This window comes from Betta splendens, chromosome 16, assembly GCF_900634795.4.
Source record: "Betta splendens chromosome 16, fBetSpl5.4, whole genome shotgun sequence".
Lineage (NCBI taxonomy): Eukaryota > Metazoa > Chordata > Actinopteri > Anabantiformes > Osphronemidae > Betta > Betta splendens.
This window is the reverse complement of record NC_040896.2, coordinates 14139178-14154170: the sequence shown is the minus strand read 5'-3', so window position 1 is coordinate 14154170 and position 14993 is coordinate 14139178. Positions and strand designations below refer to the sequence as shown.

Genomic DNA, 14993 nt, shown 5'->3' with positions numbered 1-14993 from the left:
GTAATTTACCTGCTATACAGAATCGAGATTTAACTTAATTGTTAATTGATGGTTGTTTTGTACAGTTACATTTCATGTTTCCATAATTTGTCTGGTACAGTGGCAGATTTTACGAGCACCAGGAACGGATCTTTTTGGAGCATGCGCATAGGCCGAGTCAGGACTAGTCACGTGTCAAAACAACCATGAGGGTGCTCTAGCACGAAGTTGCTGTGCCCTGGCTTAATGAAGTAGTTGCCGAAGTACTGAACCCAGAACCGCGTGGACGCCGTTTCCGTGTTACCGTGGTAACGGAAGCTTTGCCCACATCGTGACTACTCCTCGGGTCCAATGGCGTCCTGCGTGAAGGAGGTGATAAGTTCTTGCTGCAACATCCTTTTATCCTCCACTGCACTGTACTCTTCTTATAAACTCTTCAAGGTGAGTGTTGTTTGCAATACATGCGTTCTCCGATATGTTAAAATGTAGAGAGAAGTATTTGGTACTATACATTATATGCTCTTTGCAGAACCATAGGGCTCCATCCGTGGGCTTCTTCTTGTTTGGACTCTCTGCAGCACTTAACGCCTTGCCGCCCCTAAGCACCAACTTGGCCTCCCTCCAGAGAGATGCAGAGGTGGCCAGTGAGGTTCTGGCCCCGGTGCTGGTGACCTTTGACTTCCTGTGGCTCAGCCGAGACCACAACACGGCTCACATTCTGCTGTGTGGCTCCTGCCTGCTGCTGGGCCTGCGTGACTGGCTCTCGGGAGACACGCTCACAGTCCTGACGTGCTGCCTGGGCCTGTCCTGCCTCTCCTGCTGCCTGACTGTTTGCGTGTTCACCAGTAATGCCTTGGGGGCCCTCGGCGGCGCGGCCCTCAGTCTGCCACTGCTTGTGACGCAGGTTGAAACTGATGCTCTTTCGCCGTGGATCGCCCCGGGCGCCACTGAAGGATTTTTAAAGTGGCTTTTAAAAGGATCCGTATCAATAGGGTGCTGGGCTTCGACGCAGGCCCTCAACAAATTTCGTTTGGATGCGACTGAGCAACATAATCTGGTGCTTTAACCAAGCAGTGGAGAATTAACTGACAGGACGCCTGTCACATGTTTACATTTCATAGAGGCAGTAATTTAATGAGGATTATCTACAAGCCTTATTCAGATAATCCTGATTAAATGGTCAGAAAACTAATCATGACAACTTTAATGATGAGAAACTAAGATGCACTTTGTAAACAATCCATGGTAACACGTGATCAGATCTGTTTTGACTAGTTGTGTATGACGCCAGACCTGAAGACGGGCAAAGGATTGGACGAGACACTGATACAGCTGAACACATTAGAATGACAGTCAGTGACACCAATTAATTAACAACTGACATGATGAATTACTGTGGTGCAACGGTCACGCTTTTAGAGCCTGGGTGACTTATTATTTCATTCAACTCGACTCAATGATGCTGGTGTCTGGGTGTTTTTTTTCTAGGACACTCAAAGTATTAATATCCTGTGTGACTTTTTTAGTTTTAGCCTCACACTCCTGGTTTGGTTGTTCTGCATCATCAGTATTACTGTCCGATATCTGCAGCGGTCTAAGCTCCTGGTCCTATTCTTCACCTCCTAATCAATGACTGACCTCTTTAAACAGCTTCTTAATTTAGATCTTGTGCTCTGTCATGTTGGTAAGATATGAATGTACATTGCATTTGTTGTAGTGGACACAGCGGAGCCTCTTAAGTTGGGTGCAGCTGCAGCAGCTGTTTTACTGCAGTATATGTACAAGCCTGAACAGCTCTTTGCCGGCCCTGGGAACAATGCCTTCATCAGATGTCAGAGCACATGTGCACAGACATTTCCCACAGAATCAATAATGCATGAGACTGAAAGAACCAGCATAATTATGTTAATTTGGCTGCCTGCCTTTCTGTTGTTTTTTGTTTTGTATACAAAAGGTTGTATAATGAACTTTATTTATTTTTTATTCTCTCTATTAAAAGAAATATTAATATAATAGAGTCTAAACAAACCTTAAATAAACATTGTGAATGCCAGAAAGTCCTCCCATTTAAGTAACTTCACATATCTCCTGTCTAATGTTTCATTCTCTGACTGCTGCCTGTCCTACTAGACATTGCTCAATTTGCATTTTGCAGTCTAGTGTGCGCACCTGGGCCTCATAATCGCTCGTGTGTTAGGCTGTTGGAGTCAATATGAGCCGCCTCCAGTCAGTCACCATACTCAATTTGTCACCTCACTAATGCAGCTAAACAGCAAACTGCAGTGAGGATGCTGGCTGCAGATGCAGCCTGTAGATGGAGCAAAGTGAGGAGGAGGAGGAGAAGAAGGAGGAAAAAGGGGAGGAGAAAGAGCCACGCAGGAGGATGCTGTTGCAGCTCTGGGAACAAGAGCTGCAGTTGGAAGATTTGTCATTGACAACACGGATGGAGTGTGAAGGCGGAATGTCGGATTTTCATCGGCTAGACGAGGCGTGAAAAGGTAAAGATGGAGGCGTTTTACCTTGATGACAGTCATAATAATCCTGGGCCTGTTTTTCTCAGAATTCATTCTTTATTATTTTTAAAACCCCGAGGCTGAGAGAATGACAGAGAGGTGAATACTGTGTCATCTGCAGGGACTCTACTGGCGTGGAGATGTATGCGTTCTACTCTCTGTTAGTCTACATCTTTTACACTGTCTTTAAGAAGGAGGAGGAGGAAGCTTTGGATGGAGTGTGCGGAGCTTCTTCAGACGTATGTCTAGCCATGTTCAGCTTTGGGAATCTGTTGGGAAAATATTTTTAATGGGGAACGTGCATGAGTCGCCCAGTGTTCCTGACAGTATCGCTGATGCACACATGGTGTTTTATTGCATGCAGCAGCGGACATATCTGTGTATGTAGTGTATAAATACTAGTATTATTGTTTGACCCTCATTCATGATGCTCTGCACAGGAGCCAGGACCTGTTTCCATGGAAACAGGGAGCAGGAGGAGAGATGGCCACGCCCCCAAAAGGGGAAATAAGGCTTGTGCTCAGCTTAGTGAATCAAGTAAGTGATCATAAAGCATATACAACATAAGAGTGATGTGTAGATTATAGAAATTTTTTTATATAATTCATAATGTGTTCAGTATAATATGGGAGTCTTTGGCTAGTAGCATTTATAGTATTGCTTCTGTGTTTTTCTGTCATCAAGGCAGTAGCAGTGACAGTGATGAGTTGTCCCTGAGTGATGAAGATGATGGTGAAGGCCCCGACATCCCAGCATGCACTCCCCTGGCCTCTTTTCTGTCCTTTAAACAGGAGGCTGAGAAACGAAGAGCCTCACAAGTTCAACTGGAAACAACGGGAAAGGTACTGCGTCATGATCTCAAAGAGTTTTCTGATGCATGTTTAGAAATTCACAGTTCCCAAAAGAGTGGCTCTGCAGTGGTGCTAGCTTAATAGGCTGTCTGTATCACGCAGTTGGCAGAGTCTCCCCTGGTGGCTGTAATGTCCCACTTGCTGAGCTTTCTGGAGCAGTACTCCCACTTCCAGCAGCTGCAGCAGCAGGCTGACCAGTACCGGGTCCTGCTGAAGCGGCACCGCGTCCAGCACCGGCGCCAGATGAAGGCGCTGCGAGCTTCCTACCGCCAGCGCATCAGGGACAAGAACAGCATCATCAGCAGCCTGGAGGAGGCCATTAGCCAACAGCAGACCCCCAGCCCACTGAGCGAGGGTGAGAGGGTGATGGGGGAGGAGGAAGAAAGGAAGGGATGGGGGAAGGGGGCGAAATTAAGGTGCAGGAAGGGTGGGTTTATATTTCAATGTGCTTGGTAGGAGGACAGAGAAATAAAGGTCAGTGGGGTGTTTCATTAACCACGTAGATTACACAGAGAGGAAGGAGACGAGCAGTTACACAAAGAAAAAAAAGTAGAGTTGTTTGTTAAAGACCACTGAATTACGGTAGATCACGTGATCAGTATGAACCCCAGTCAGCCTCCAGTGCTGTTAATAGATAAAAATGATTCACACTCTCATTTATATAGTTTTAATTTGGGAAAATGCCATTTAAACAGCATGTTTACCTTGTTTAGTTCAGGGTCTGGATGCGTTTTCCCATTTGACACACATAATTCGATGTTTTCAGGTGTGCATCCCTTTATAGAACAGTGCCCCCATGAACAGAGGCAAACTGATTAGATTTATGTGCATGTGTAGGTGTTAGTTTACATTAGTGACGTCACAGAAGCCAGACTAACACTGCACATCTGTATCTGCAGCTGACCTCAAAGCCTCCAATGTTGATATCTGTTGTATGTCACACTTGACCAGTACTTCTTCAGACAAGTGAATCTATAAGATGTATAATAACCAGACAGAACCAAATGCTTCTCAGTGTGTGTGTAGATGCTCCAGAACAAAGGCAGATGAATGTGGGAACAGTCTTTGGTATTTGGATAGTGACTCCATGGCTCCTGGACATGAATAAAACAAGGACGTGAGGGCTGGTTTATTTATTTTTTTGCAAGTGCACTTACAAGGTCTGGCACATGTTAGACAGCACGTGTGCTTGTGTTGGACTAAAAATAGCCAGGGGTCCGTGTGCCAGTGTTTCAAGGCCGTGTGCTTTGTTTACTGAAGTTCGACGTGCAGGTTGTCGTGGTCAAGAGGTTCTTTGATGTGAATGACTCTCATCACCAGAACAGTTTGTATTTGAGTATTTGACGTTTTAGCATGAATGGCTGCTGCTTTAGCCATTCAGTAAGAACTTCACACAAAATCAGTAATTTCCTTTTTTTAAATCTACTTCATTGTGTTAATCCCATAAAAACATCTTCGTGGAACATTTTTCAAGCTCCTCCCTTGTTAGACTTTAGCAGCTAGTCCTTAATGTTTCACAACCGTGATGCAGAGCTGCAGTATCTCTGCTGGTCTTGTTCCTGGCATCACCATGTCTCACTGCACCATTGTGACACGGAAAACCTGCCACGACATGTTGAAGAAATTAGCATAGAACCTCGAAATGCAAATCAGAAGCGACAGAGCCTGATAAATGGTTGGAGAGGAGGAAAGTGATTGAAATGCTGTTTGACGTCTTGCTGAGGTTCCTGTAAGACATCAGAGGAGGCGTGGCGGGTTGTTTCAGCTACCAATGTGAATGTGGGTTCTGCATTTGGGCCAAGCTCCACGTGAGGCCTGCACACGCTAGGTGTTAAAAAATTTAGCTTGAGACGTGAGGGACACGGCAACAATAATGTTCACCTAACTGCAGAGTCAATGCTCATTAATATTACACACAGATGATGACGATGCCAATGGCCTTTTCAGGGGCTCCAGGTGAATCCGGCAGCGATGCGGGGGCACAAGTCGGGGTTCACAGCCTGGTGGAGTCTCTGTACGGCCTGCAGGGCGAGAGGAGCAAACTGAGGGGTGAACTCCGCCTGCTGCACTCACAGCTGGAGCAAAAAGAAAAAGACAGACACTGTCGCGTGCAGGCCTTTCAACAGCAGGTAGACGCCTGCACATGCCTTTTGCTAAATTGTTTTGAACATAAATGGTTGAATACTCTTAATATGAATTGTGTATTACAAAACTCATGCCCTGTCCCATTTTGTGCATAGATTGATGAGCTAAAGAGCTGCATTGAAGAGCGTGAGGAGGAGCTGTCACGACTAAGAACTGCCACTGTAAGTGCTGCAGACTCATTTATAATTATCTGTCTTTGTCACTTTTCATGTCAACACCCACTGAAATGTCAGTCAGTGGCCCAGAATTAAAACCCCACAATAGACAAAACGATCATCTGCAAACATGGACAGATGCGGTATAGATGCTGGAACTCAGCCTGGTGTTTTTCCTCAGGGGGCCACAGACTCGGAGAAGCGAGTCCTTTGTCTGTCAGCGGAGAACGAGACGCTGAAACAAAGCCTGAGTGTTACCCAAGGTCTCCTCCAGCAGCTGTCATCTATCCCCTCCCAGTCCAGCACCATGCTCATCAAGGTGAGACGGCGTCGCCGATGTGCTGCCACGGCAACCGTGAGTAACGTTCACCTCCACAACTGACTGGGTTGCTTCACGTGTCTGTGGCAGGAGAACGAGAACCTCCGCAGCAGAGTGCAGCAGCTGGAGATTTCTTTACAGCAACGCGCCGAGCAACTGTCACGACTCGAGCGGCAGAGCGAACAAAGTGAGTGGAGGAGAGAGGAGCAGCTGAGGAAGCGAGAGGACAGAGTGAGGGAGCTGCAGCTGGAGTTGGACAAAGAAAGAGGCAAAGAGCCAGTGGTGAAGGTAAATAAATAGGAAAACTCATGTTAGCACCTGAGAGGGAAAAACATGGTTGTAGGAATGCAGATTACTGCATTTAGACGTCAACACCTCAATCAGATGTCTTTTATCTCCCAGGTCGTCACCCAGACTGTGGAGGTGGAGTCACCCGCCACATTAAAGCAGCTGAGTAAATTCAGACAGAGGAACGAGCTGCTGTCCGAAAAGCTGTCGAGTCAGAATGAGCGATGCAAACAGCTGGAGGAACAGATCAGGAAGTCGGATGAGTACAGCTGCAATCTGCAGCACAAGGTAAACTATGTTGCATATCTGCATGTGCTGCAGATACAGCTCACACGTGTCACAAATTAACCTGTGTTTTTAGAAATAGATGAATGAACCACAGCAGGTGCATCCTATGATTTATACACTATATGCTCAGGAAGAACCATCATAATAATCCAAAAAATCCTGACAGCAAATCCCAGATGGTTCTGACAGGTAAAGGTAAATAACTCCCACCAGCCGAGATGATCAAAGTCCGATTCAAAAGGACGAGGATTCCACTTCACCGCAGCCTGAATCACTTCCACTGACAGTCCAACTCATTACACAGCTGAGCCTGCACAGACCGGACCGGCCCAGCGGACAGGTTGTCACACAGCTGTGCTGAACCTTTTTCAGATCGCGGCGTACGAGCGGGAGATCAGCAAACTGAGAGAGGAGCTGCTGAAGGAGATAAGTCACCTGGAGGAGAGGAAGGACGAGGCGGTGAAGGCTGCCGCCAGCTGCTCGGCTGAGCACTTCCAGGACCTGCAGGGCCAGTTCTTCAGTGAGTTTAAGCACTGAACCAGGGGAACAATTAGATTTGTTCCTGCACGAAATAAAAACTTTTTGTCTTGTCAGGTTTGCAGAAGCGCCTGACCGCACTCCCACCAACTTTACGCTCCATGAAGACGGACTACGCCAGCCTGAGGAGCCAGGTTCGAAACTTCTCTGAGTTTTACGGCTCAGCTATAAATGACGCAAAAAAACAGGTGAGTAGTCTGAGGCCTATTCATTTAACGAAAACCGAACATATCAAGTGCTAAACCTGCTTTCTTGTCTGCTGGCAGATTTCAGCAGCTATCAGTGAGATGTCTGAAGCCAACAAAGACCTTCTGGAGAAGTACAGGAAGGAGGTTGCCCTGCGCAGGAGGTACCATGAGCAGCTAGTGGAGCTCAAAGGTGTGAACGGATTAAGATGTAAAATGCATCGGCATCGCGACGCAGCGTCGTCACCTGGGCTCCGTGTGTGCAGGGAACATCCGCGTGCTGTGCCGCGTGAAGCCCGTGCTGAAGGAGGACCAGCGCGACGAGGGCCAGTCGGTGGTGGTGACCACAGATCCTCACAACGAGTCCTCGCTCACTGTGCTGAGCAAAGGGAAGGGCCGCGTCTTCGAACTGGACAAGGTTTTCCACCCTCAGGCTACGCAGGAGGAGGTAGGGAACAAATGAACGTCATATGGAGCAACGGCTGCAGAATAAAACCCTCTGACTTGTTTTACGAATGCCAGGTCTTCCAGGAGATTGAACCCCTCGTGACGTCCTGCATCGATGGCTACCACGTCTGCATCTTTGCCTACGGCCAGACGGGTTCTGGAAAGACCTACACTATGGAGGTCTGATCACTACTGTAGCCATGGAATGATGATCGCATCCATGTCCACATTATGAATTGTTGACTGAATTATTTTATTCCAGGGTAGCGTAGAAAATCCAGGTATCAACCAGCGAGCCCTGAAATATCTCTTCAGTGAGATCGAGGAGAGGAAGGACATGTGGTCTTATACAGTCACTGTCAGCTCGGTGGAGATCTACAACGAGGTGCTAAGGTACACTGTTTTATTTCAGGAGGCTTTAGGAAGGAAACCTAATTTAGAGCTTTAAGCATTCCAGTCTGTGATGTGTGTTTTTCTCAGAGACCTGCTGAGTAAAGATGGAGAGAAACTGGACATAAAGATCAACCCAGACGGAACAGGACAGCTGCATGTGCCGGGCCTCAGGGTCATCGAGGTCAAGAGCTTCCAACACATTAAAAAGGTAACGGATGATTGTGACTGAATCATTTGTCTCTTAACCTCAGTACTGATGCTAAATGTTCTATGTTTCACCAGATTTTAGCCACGGCGCGGAGGAACCGCATCACGTTTGGCACTCAGATGAACCAGCACAGCTCTCGGTCCCATGCTCTGCTCTGCATCACCGTTCAGGCAACTGACCTCGCCTCAGGGTCCAAAACCACCGGTCAGTCAACCAGTAGTTCTCTCTTCCTACATGTTTAAGAGTTGCTACTGTGAGGTTTAACCCGGTGGTACTGCATGGGTTTGCTTTGAATATTTCCATTTCCTTGACTTTCATTCGTCGCAGGTGTTGAATGTTTTATAATTACTCTGAATTATTTTCCTCAGGCAAGTTGAACCTCGTGGATCTGGCAGGTTCTGAGAGAGTTTGGAAGTCTGGTGCTGAGGGCGAAAGGCTGAAGGAGGCCCAGAACATCAACCGCTCTCTTCTGGCTCTGGGGGACGTCATTCAGGCGCTGAGGGCACGGCAGACTCACATCCCCTTCAGGAACTCCCGCCTCACGTACTTGCTTCAAGACTCGCTGGGCAAAGGGAGCAAAACAGTAATGGTAGTACAGGTAGGAGTTCAATCATATCATATTTGTCATATTTTAAATCTAAATTTCCGATTTCTCATGTCCACCTCTCTGCCCAAGGTGTCCGCTCTGGAGAGTAATGTGGGAGAGACGTTGTGCTCACTCAAGTTTGCTCAGAGGGTTTGCAAGGTGGAGCTGGGCCCTGCAGCCAGGAAGATAGAGTCTAGTGGAGGACAGTGTGACTGACGTCCTTGAATCAAGTAGCCATGAATGCAACAGTCACATTATCACCCTGTCTCCGGTCTTAATGCAGCGGTTCGAACGAGATCAACAGAATCCTGCTCAAGGGCTAAAGTGCTGAGGTCAGAATGCCAGCCTGTCATTGATGTTACCCTTTATGATCCGCTAAACTGCAGGTAAACTATTCTTGCACTTGTGTGCTGAAACAACCTCTGACTCCCCTACAGGTTAGGATTTGATGCTTCCTACAATTGTATTATTATATATTATCTCAGTTTCTTTGTATTAAATACCAAAATCAAGTATATATCATCTCCTTGGTGCTCATCAGTGTTAAGTGCGGTATTCAGTGTTCAGAATTCAATCGCTACAATATCACCACTTCAGGTTTTCAGCATAAATCATCCTGCTATAAATGTGGTTTGTGAGCTTCATCTTCAGTGTTGCTTTTTTAGGATGTAGTGTTTAGGACAATCTGTGAAATATTATTAATTTCAATGACACTTCATTTAAGTCACATTTGTGTATTTTCTGTGATCGAGTACTTCAGGTTTCTCTTTAGAGCTCTGATAATTAGCCTTTGGAAGGAAACAGGTGGCCTTGTGATGGAGTGGTAAGAAACTGTGCAATATCCTCCTGAAGACGGAGACAGCGTGGGCCTAAGAAAACGCACTTTATGGTGTGAGGAATGTTTCAGTTTAGCTGGTTTCAGGTACTTCACTACTGAATGTCATACCAAAATCTGCTTATCATGTAGTCATCATTGTACCTGTATCAAAACTAACCTCTGATCCAAATGTAGCAAGACATGTTGCAGCCAGTTAATTGTTATTAGATGATTTTCTGAATAAATACATTTAAACAGTGAATCTCTGGATATTTGCTATACAACAAATGAACATTTAAATGCTATGCAACTGAGAAGCTCCTGTTTGCACGGTTGTTTTGTATCATCCAAATAAGTTACATTTAGTGGTTTTATGTCAGATATTTTGTAGCTATGTAATCAATTCATTCATTTGTATTTTTTATGATTTTGCTTAATTATGATGAAGGTGGAAGTTTAAGTAATCACAATGAAGATACTGAGTAAAATGGATACAATCAATGTTTTCACAGTGAGAACACAAACATGAACTTGGAAAATTATCAATTTACTAGACAATATAAAAAAACAATATGGACAACATTAACATTGCATATAACTACATTTACAGAATGCATATTCATACTGTATGTATAATACAATGATACCAAGACATTACTTCCTGCAGCTATGGCAGCAGCCATCTTTCTGAGCGTCACACAGATGGGACACAAAGGTCAGGATGTCCTGCTCATTTATTATTTTGACTGTCACAATATGAATTCAGTCTGAGTCTCCCTCCTCCGCTCTTGCTGCTCCCACTGCACCAGCCAACTCCTCCTCGCTGCCTCGCAGACGATCTCCTGGGCACACAAACACACCCAGTCAGTAAATCAAGTTGAAACCAACAGAACAATGCAGAGGAAATCTTAACTGCATCAAATACAACCCTCTGTTCTTTATAAGTGTCTTAAAAGGCCATTATAAGTGTTTATAATTTAAAACATGTCAGCATAATACAGATGAATAAAGCAGTGACTAATGTCATGGGGACCTAAATCTGTTTGCGTTCTCCTGAAGGCTCAAATCTAATTTTAGAACATGGATAATACATCGGTGCAGGAATCGCAGCATTGATGTTATCAAATGCTTTAAGCCTCTGTGGAGTTTGCAAACCACAAAGCAATTAGCCCAATAATTCATGCTTGGTTCAGCCATAGTTGCCCGTGCAGCATCAAGAAAATGCAGTGATAAGAGAAAGAAAAAAAAAAAACTACTAACGGATGAGCTCAGCAATGGCTCTCTGTGTTCTTCTCTCCAACTTCTCCAGTTTCTTTGCAACATCACGTTTTAGATCCCTAGATCCACAATAATGAGACAATGTCAGGAATCATTGACGAATGCATTACATCATGCTCCATACGGCTTTGACAGCACTTCTCAAAAAGGTCTCACCAGTCAGGTTTCCTTGGGGCAAGATTGGCCAAATCCTGGCAGGAAAGAAAAGCGCATAAATACAACAAGGACTTAAACAACAACACATAAAAACACATTTACAAAGCAGATTTCTCACCACTTCCTCAATAATGGGCTCTGGATTAGCTGCCTCTAACTGGTCTTTCACTTTATCTTCAACTGCAAAGAAATTTAATTCAGTTATAAATCATATTATCATAGGTGAGAATAAAATCACAGGTCACACTGCAGGCAGCAACAAGGAACCAACTACTGGTAAACTAGATGATTTGAGCTTTATTTTAAAGCTTGTCTTTGGTTCAGAAGGTCATACCTGATGCTGGTTTGGCTTTGGGCACCTGTCTCTCCTTGAGCTCCTCATCCTCAGGAGTATAGTTCCTCAGCTTCAGCTCTCTAAGGACAGAATTACTAGTTACTAGTAGAGCAAAGAGATTGTAGTTTCAAGTGCAGTAAATAAGTCTTCTAACAAACCAGGAGGTGGCAGTGTAGGCAAATAAATTACACCAAATATTAGGGAGAATAAAAGACCATCTGCAAATCCTGCACAGCTGCACGTCTACTGTCTGGAAGGTTGGGCATAATGTGCCTCTTTATTCCTTTGAACATGTCTGATTAAAATGTACCACATGCTCCTGGACACAGACTCAAGGCTGAGGAGCAAACAGCTGAGGAATGCTTTCCTTGATGTTGAATTTTACGTCTTTCATCACATCTGTACATGGAGGAATTCTTGGAGAGCTTTAGCTGACGTGTCTGCAGATTATACAGTACAACCAGAGGCAGAGCTATCCTATTGTCTGAACAATCCCAGCCTATGAGTTATCAGCTGCTCTGAGATTAACGTGGATTTGTGATGAAACTCGGGAGGTGCGCTCTTTAGACATTCATCACACACTTGCTGCCAACAAACAGACCCATCCCTTGTAAGGGTATGGGCAGGAATGCTAGTCATGTTCTGCCTGTGGCTGACTGAGGTCCACTCTTAGTTCACACATGTCTCCCGAATCTCTCCCAAAGAAGCTGTTTCAGTGGGGGAATCTCTCGTCCTATTCTTCTCAGTATTAACCTCCATTATCATGCTATTCACACTATACTGCTAATGAAAAGGTCTTCAGGCTATTTTTCTGTATGATGACAGATGGCAAACATTGTATTGCATCATACATATGCATACATAAATATACACACATAAAGAGAGACGTCTTGGGTGCCAACCCTGAAAGACGGGAAACACAATAAGAAGGCATGTGGATTTTCAGCCTTCTAGAGTTGACACTTGTTTTTCCTAACTTAGTTCTCAGTTCGACGAGTTTAAACCTTCTGAGTCTGCCTACACTTGTACTTAAGCACCATGTGGCATCAAGAAGACGCAGCAATAAACTCAGAGCACTGACCCAAGATCGGCCCTCTCAAAATGTTTAGAGTAAACAGGGACTAAGGAGGTGGTAAAACAGAGGGCTACGTGTTTACACCAATATCAAGCTACCTGCCTCGTGGGTAAAAATAACCACAGCTTGTTCACAAACAAGTGAGACACTGAGCCTCACTGAGCCTCACAAAGCAGTTGTAAATTGGTAGAACATTGGTAGTACAGTTATTTCTTCTCTTTTCACAGGCAAATGTCTAAGTTGGGCTTTTAAACGCTGCTGCTATTTTCATCCACATGAGAGAGAACCGTCCTGTTGGACTGGAGGAAATACAGCGGCACTCCCTCAGTGCAGTCATTAAATATAAACAATGGAAAATAGGTCTTGTAGGACAGGAAAGATGGCTGCTCCTTCCTGCTGGCTAACACACGAAGTTGACTGAGCTGCAGGATATGTGAGCAGTTAATAGCGCGAGCCTCTGATCCTGCTCATTGTAAACACTGCATCTCATGACCTGCACGGACGCATGCAATGCGTTATAAGATGATGGTGTTCAGATAAAGGGCAGCTGATGTACTTCCATATCAGTTTCAGTTCCGTTTGTGAAGCTTAAAAACAAGGACTGAGTTGCAATATGCAATTACTAAAGGAAGAGCAACATGCATTTATTGAAATATGCCTAAAACTGTGTTGAACTAACCTGTGCCTTCCCTCTGTAGGCTCCTCTAGTGCCGCTTTTTTCTTCTGTGGCTCCTCATTTTCCTGTTCTCTCCCCTGCCAGAGGATCATAACAACGGTTGAAAAAACTAAACAAAACTGTTAAACCAGGAGCTTGTTACAGTAAAACTACAAATTGTGTGATGTGTAGGTATAGGATGCATCAGTCCACACACAAATTCACTATATAAATTTGCATAGCTAAACATTGGTTTTTGTTTTGGTCTATAATTTGAACACTATGATCCATTGCAGTTGATCCTTGTTCGGCTATAGCTAACAGCAAAACTCATTACCTGAACCAACACAGCATTTCAGAAGTAAACAGCCAGGTAAACACACAGCAGGTGTGCTAAATTAAAATGACTCCAAATAAAAGGCTTGAAAAAGCATATTAAAACCCTCCCATCTTACATTTTCAAGAGGTTTCCTGTCCACATGCTAGAACAATTCAGTGGATTGAGTCATTCTTGAATTACAATAAAAAAAAGAAAACAACACCAGGCTCCAGGAATGTCAGCCATTTAACGAACATCTCAATCCAAGCCAATAGGCTTCTGTTCAGCACTGGCTAAGTGAAACACATTCTGGTGTAACTGCCAAAACAGAGGTTTGTACATTCAGCAGAACTTCCTGTGGCAAAAACAATTCATATTCAGAACTGAAAGATTATCATTGTGGAAAAAGACTAAAAAACTTTTCAGCTGCAGCCCTATTGAGGGACAGCTAAAACCCTGGTCCAAGAAGCTAAAGACTTTGGTAGTTTGAATATTATATAGTGTTAAGGTCTTGAGAAAAAGAAATGGGTATTATTTAACAACATCTTGGTGAGAAATGATAAAAAATCCATTTCAGACACTGACAGTTTTTCATTTTGTTGTACCCTCTGTAGTGGTTAATCGCATGTTATTATCTATGTAAGTATGTTATTATGTGTAGAATATTAGACCTAAATATATATGCTTTCGACTACTCATTGCTACCTGCCAGAAACGATCCTGTACAACTACTTCCATTTCAAGAACAGAGAATGTCTAGCTAAATAGTAAGTAGCGTAACATATTGACTTCGATAAATTAGGCGATTAGCGTTAAAATAATTTGTTAGTTATTACGTTTGCAAAAGCTTGTTGTTTTTAAAATAGCAAGACAGTGATTACATAGTAGACGTAAATATGTCAAATATTATCTAAATATTCAAACACTTTCTCATATAAATCAATAAATAAAATATTTACAAAGCAATGCTCGCCGCTAACGTTAGCCACAAGCTAACTGGGAACACAGTAAGTGTGCTTAACACAGTACCATCTGCTCGCTACAGGTTATGTCTTGTTAATTATGACCGATATATTAATCAAAATCAAACTTACATAAAGCTGTTTATCTCTTAGTGCTTTTAGTCTTTCCTTTCGCTTCAAGGCCTGCTCCTGAAGCGACCCAACACTTTGTTCCATGTTTATCACACGCACTCGGGTCACTCGGAAATCTACTAACGATCCTGACAGGGGAAGTGTAATCGATCGCCAAGCGCATCGATGCCGTTGCATGATCGCGTTATCTGGTGTTTTTGTTTACAAATTTATTAGATTTAGATTATTAGAGTTTCTCGATTTGATTCCTCAGTTTTACTGGTTATTAATATATGAAAGTAAAAAATGAATACCTACAATTTCATTTTATTATTTTGGCTCTGTTATGCTCATTTAAAATAGTGTGCTTTTAACAGCTAATTTAACAATTA

The 14993-nt window shown here is 43.9% G+C and overlaps 2 protein-coding genes across 2 annotated transcripts; one reads left to right on the top strand and one right to left on the bottom strand.

Annotated features, from left to right (window-relative positions):
* Window positions 1–163: 163 nt before the first annotated feature.
* On the top strand, window positions 164–9973 carry si:ch211-257p13.3 (kinesin-like protein KIFC3). Its single transcript, XM_029128643.3, has 21 exons — window positions 164–420; window positions 509–2477; window positions 2614–2731; window positions 2933–3029; window positions 3177–3334; window positions 3446–3698; window positions 5291–5472; window positions 5584–5649; window positions 5825–5962; window positions 6053–6250; window positions 6365–6538; window positions 6911–7058; window positions 7133–7263; window positions 7342–7453; window positions 7527–7708; window positions 7783–7887; window positions 7970–8100; window positions 8188–8308; window positions 8383–8512; window positions 8677–8906; window positions 8985–9973. The coding sequence occupies exons 3-21, from the start codon at window positions 2633–2635 to the stop codon at window positions 9108–9110; spliced, it is 2781 nt and encodes a 926-aa protein (XP_028984476.1). The 5' UTR covers window positions 164–420; window positions 509–2477; window positions 2614–2632; the 3' UTR covers window positions 9111–9973.
* Window positions 9974–10237: 264 nt separating this feature from the next.
* Window positions 10238–14782, bottom strand: ccdc12 (coiled-coil domain containing 12). Its single transcript, XM_029128644.2, has 7 exons — window positions 14623–14782; window positions 13234–13307; window positions 11480–11559; window positions 11264–11325; window positions 11146–11180; window positions 10972–11048; window positions 10238–10553 (listed from the first exon to the last, which is right to left on the bottom strand). The coding sequence occupies exons 1-7, from the start codon at window positions 14704–14706 to the stop codon at window positions 10474–10476; spliced, it is 492 nt and encodes a 163-aa protein (XP_028984477.1). The 5' UTR covers window positions 14707–14782; the 3' UTR covers window positions 10238–10473.
* Between the last annotated feature and the right edge of the window lie 211 nt (window positions 14783–14993).

Bases quoted from the DNA above. Each gene is read 5' to 3' on its own strand.
- si:ch211-257p13.3 (XM_029128643.3), top strand. From the start codon at position 2,633: ATGTATGCGTTCTACTCTCTGTTAGTCTACATCTTTTACACTGTCTTT. The intron at 3,335-3,445 runs GTACTGCGTCAT...TGTATCACGCAG, and splicing joins AACTGGAAACAACGGGAAAG to TTGGCAGAGTCTCCCCTGGT. The intron at 5,473-5,583 runs GTAGACGCCTGC...TTTTGTGCATAG, and splicing joins TGCAGGCCTTTCAACAGCAG to ATTGATGAGCTAAAGAGCTG.
- ccdc12 (XM_029128644.2), bottom strand. From the start codon at position 14,706: ATGGAACAAAGTGTTGGGTCGCTTCAGGAGCAGGCCTTGAAGCGAAAG. The intron at 13,308-14,622 runs GTAAGTTTGATT...ATCCTCTGGCAG, and splicing joins TAAGAGATAAACAGCTTTAT to GGGAGAGAACAGGAAAATGA. The intron at 11,326-11,479 runs GTATGACCTTCT...ATTTCTTTGCAG, and splicing joins CAAAGCCAAACCAGCATCAG to TTGAAGATAAAGTGAAAGAC.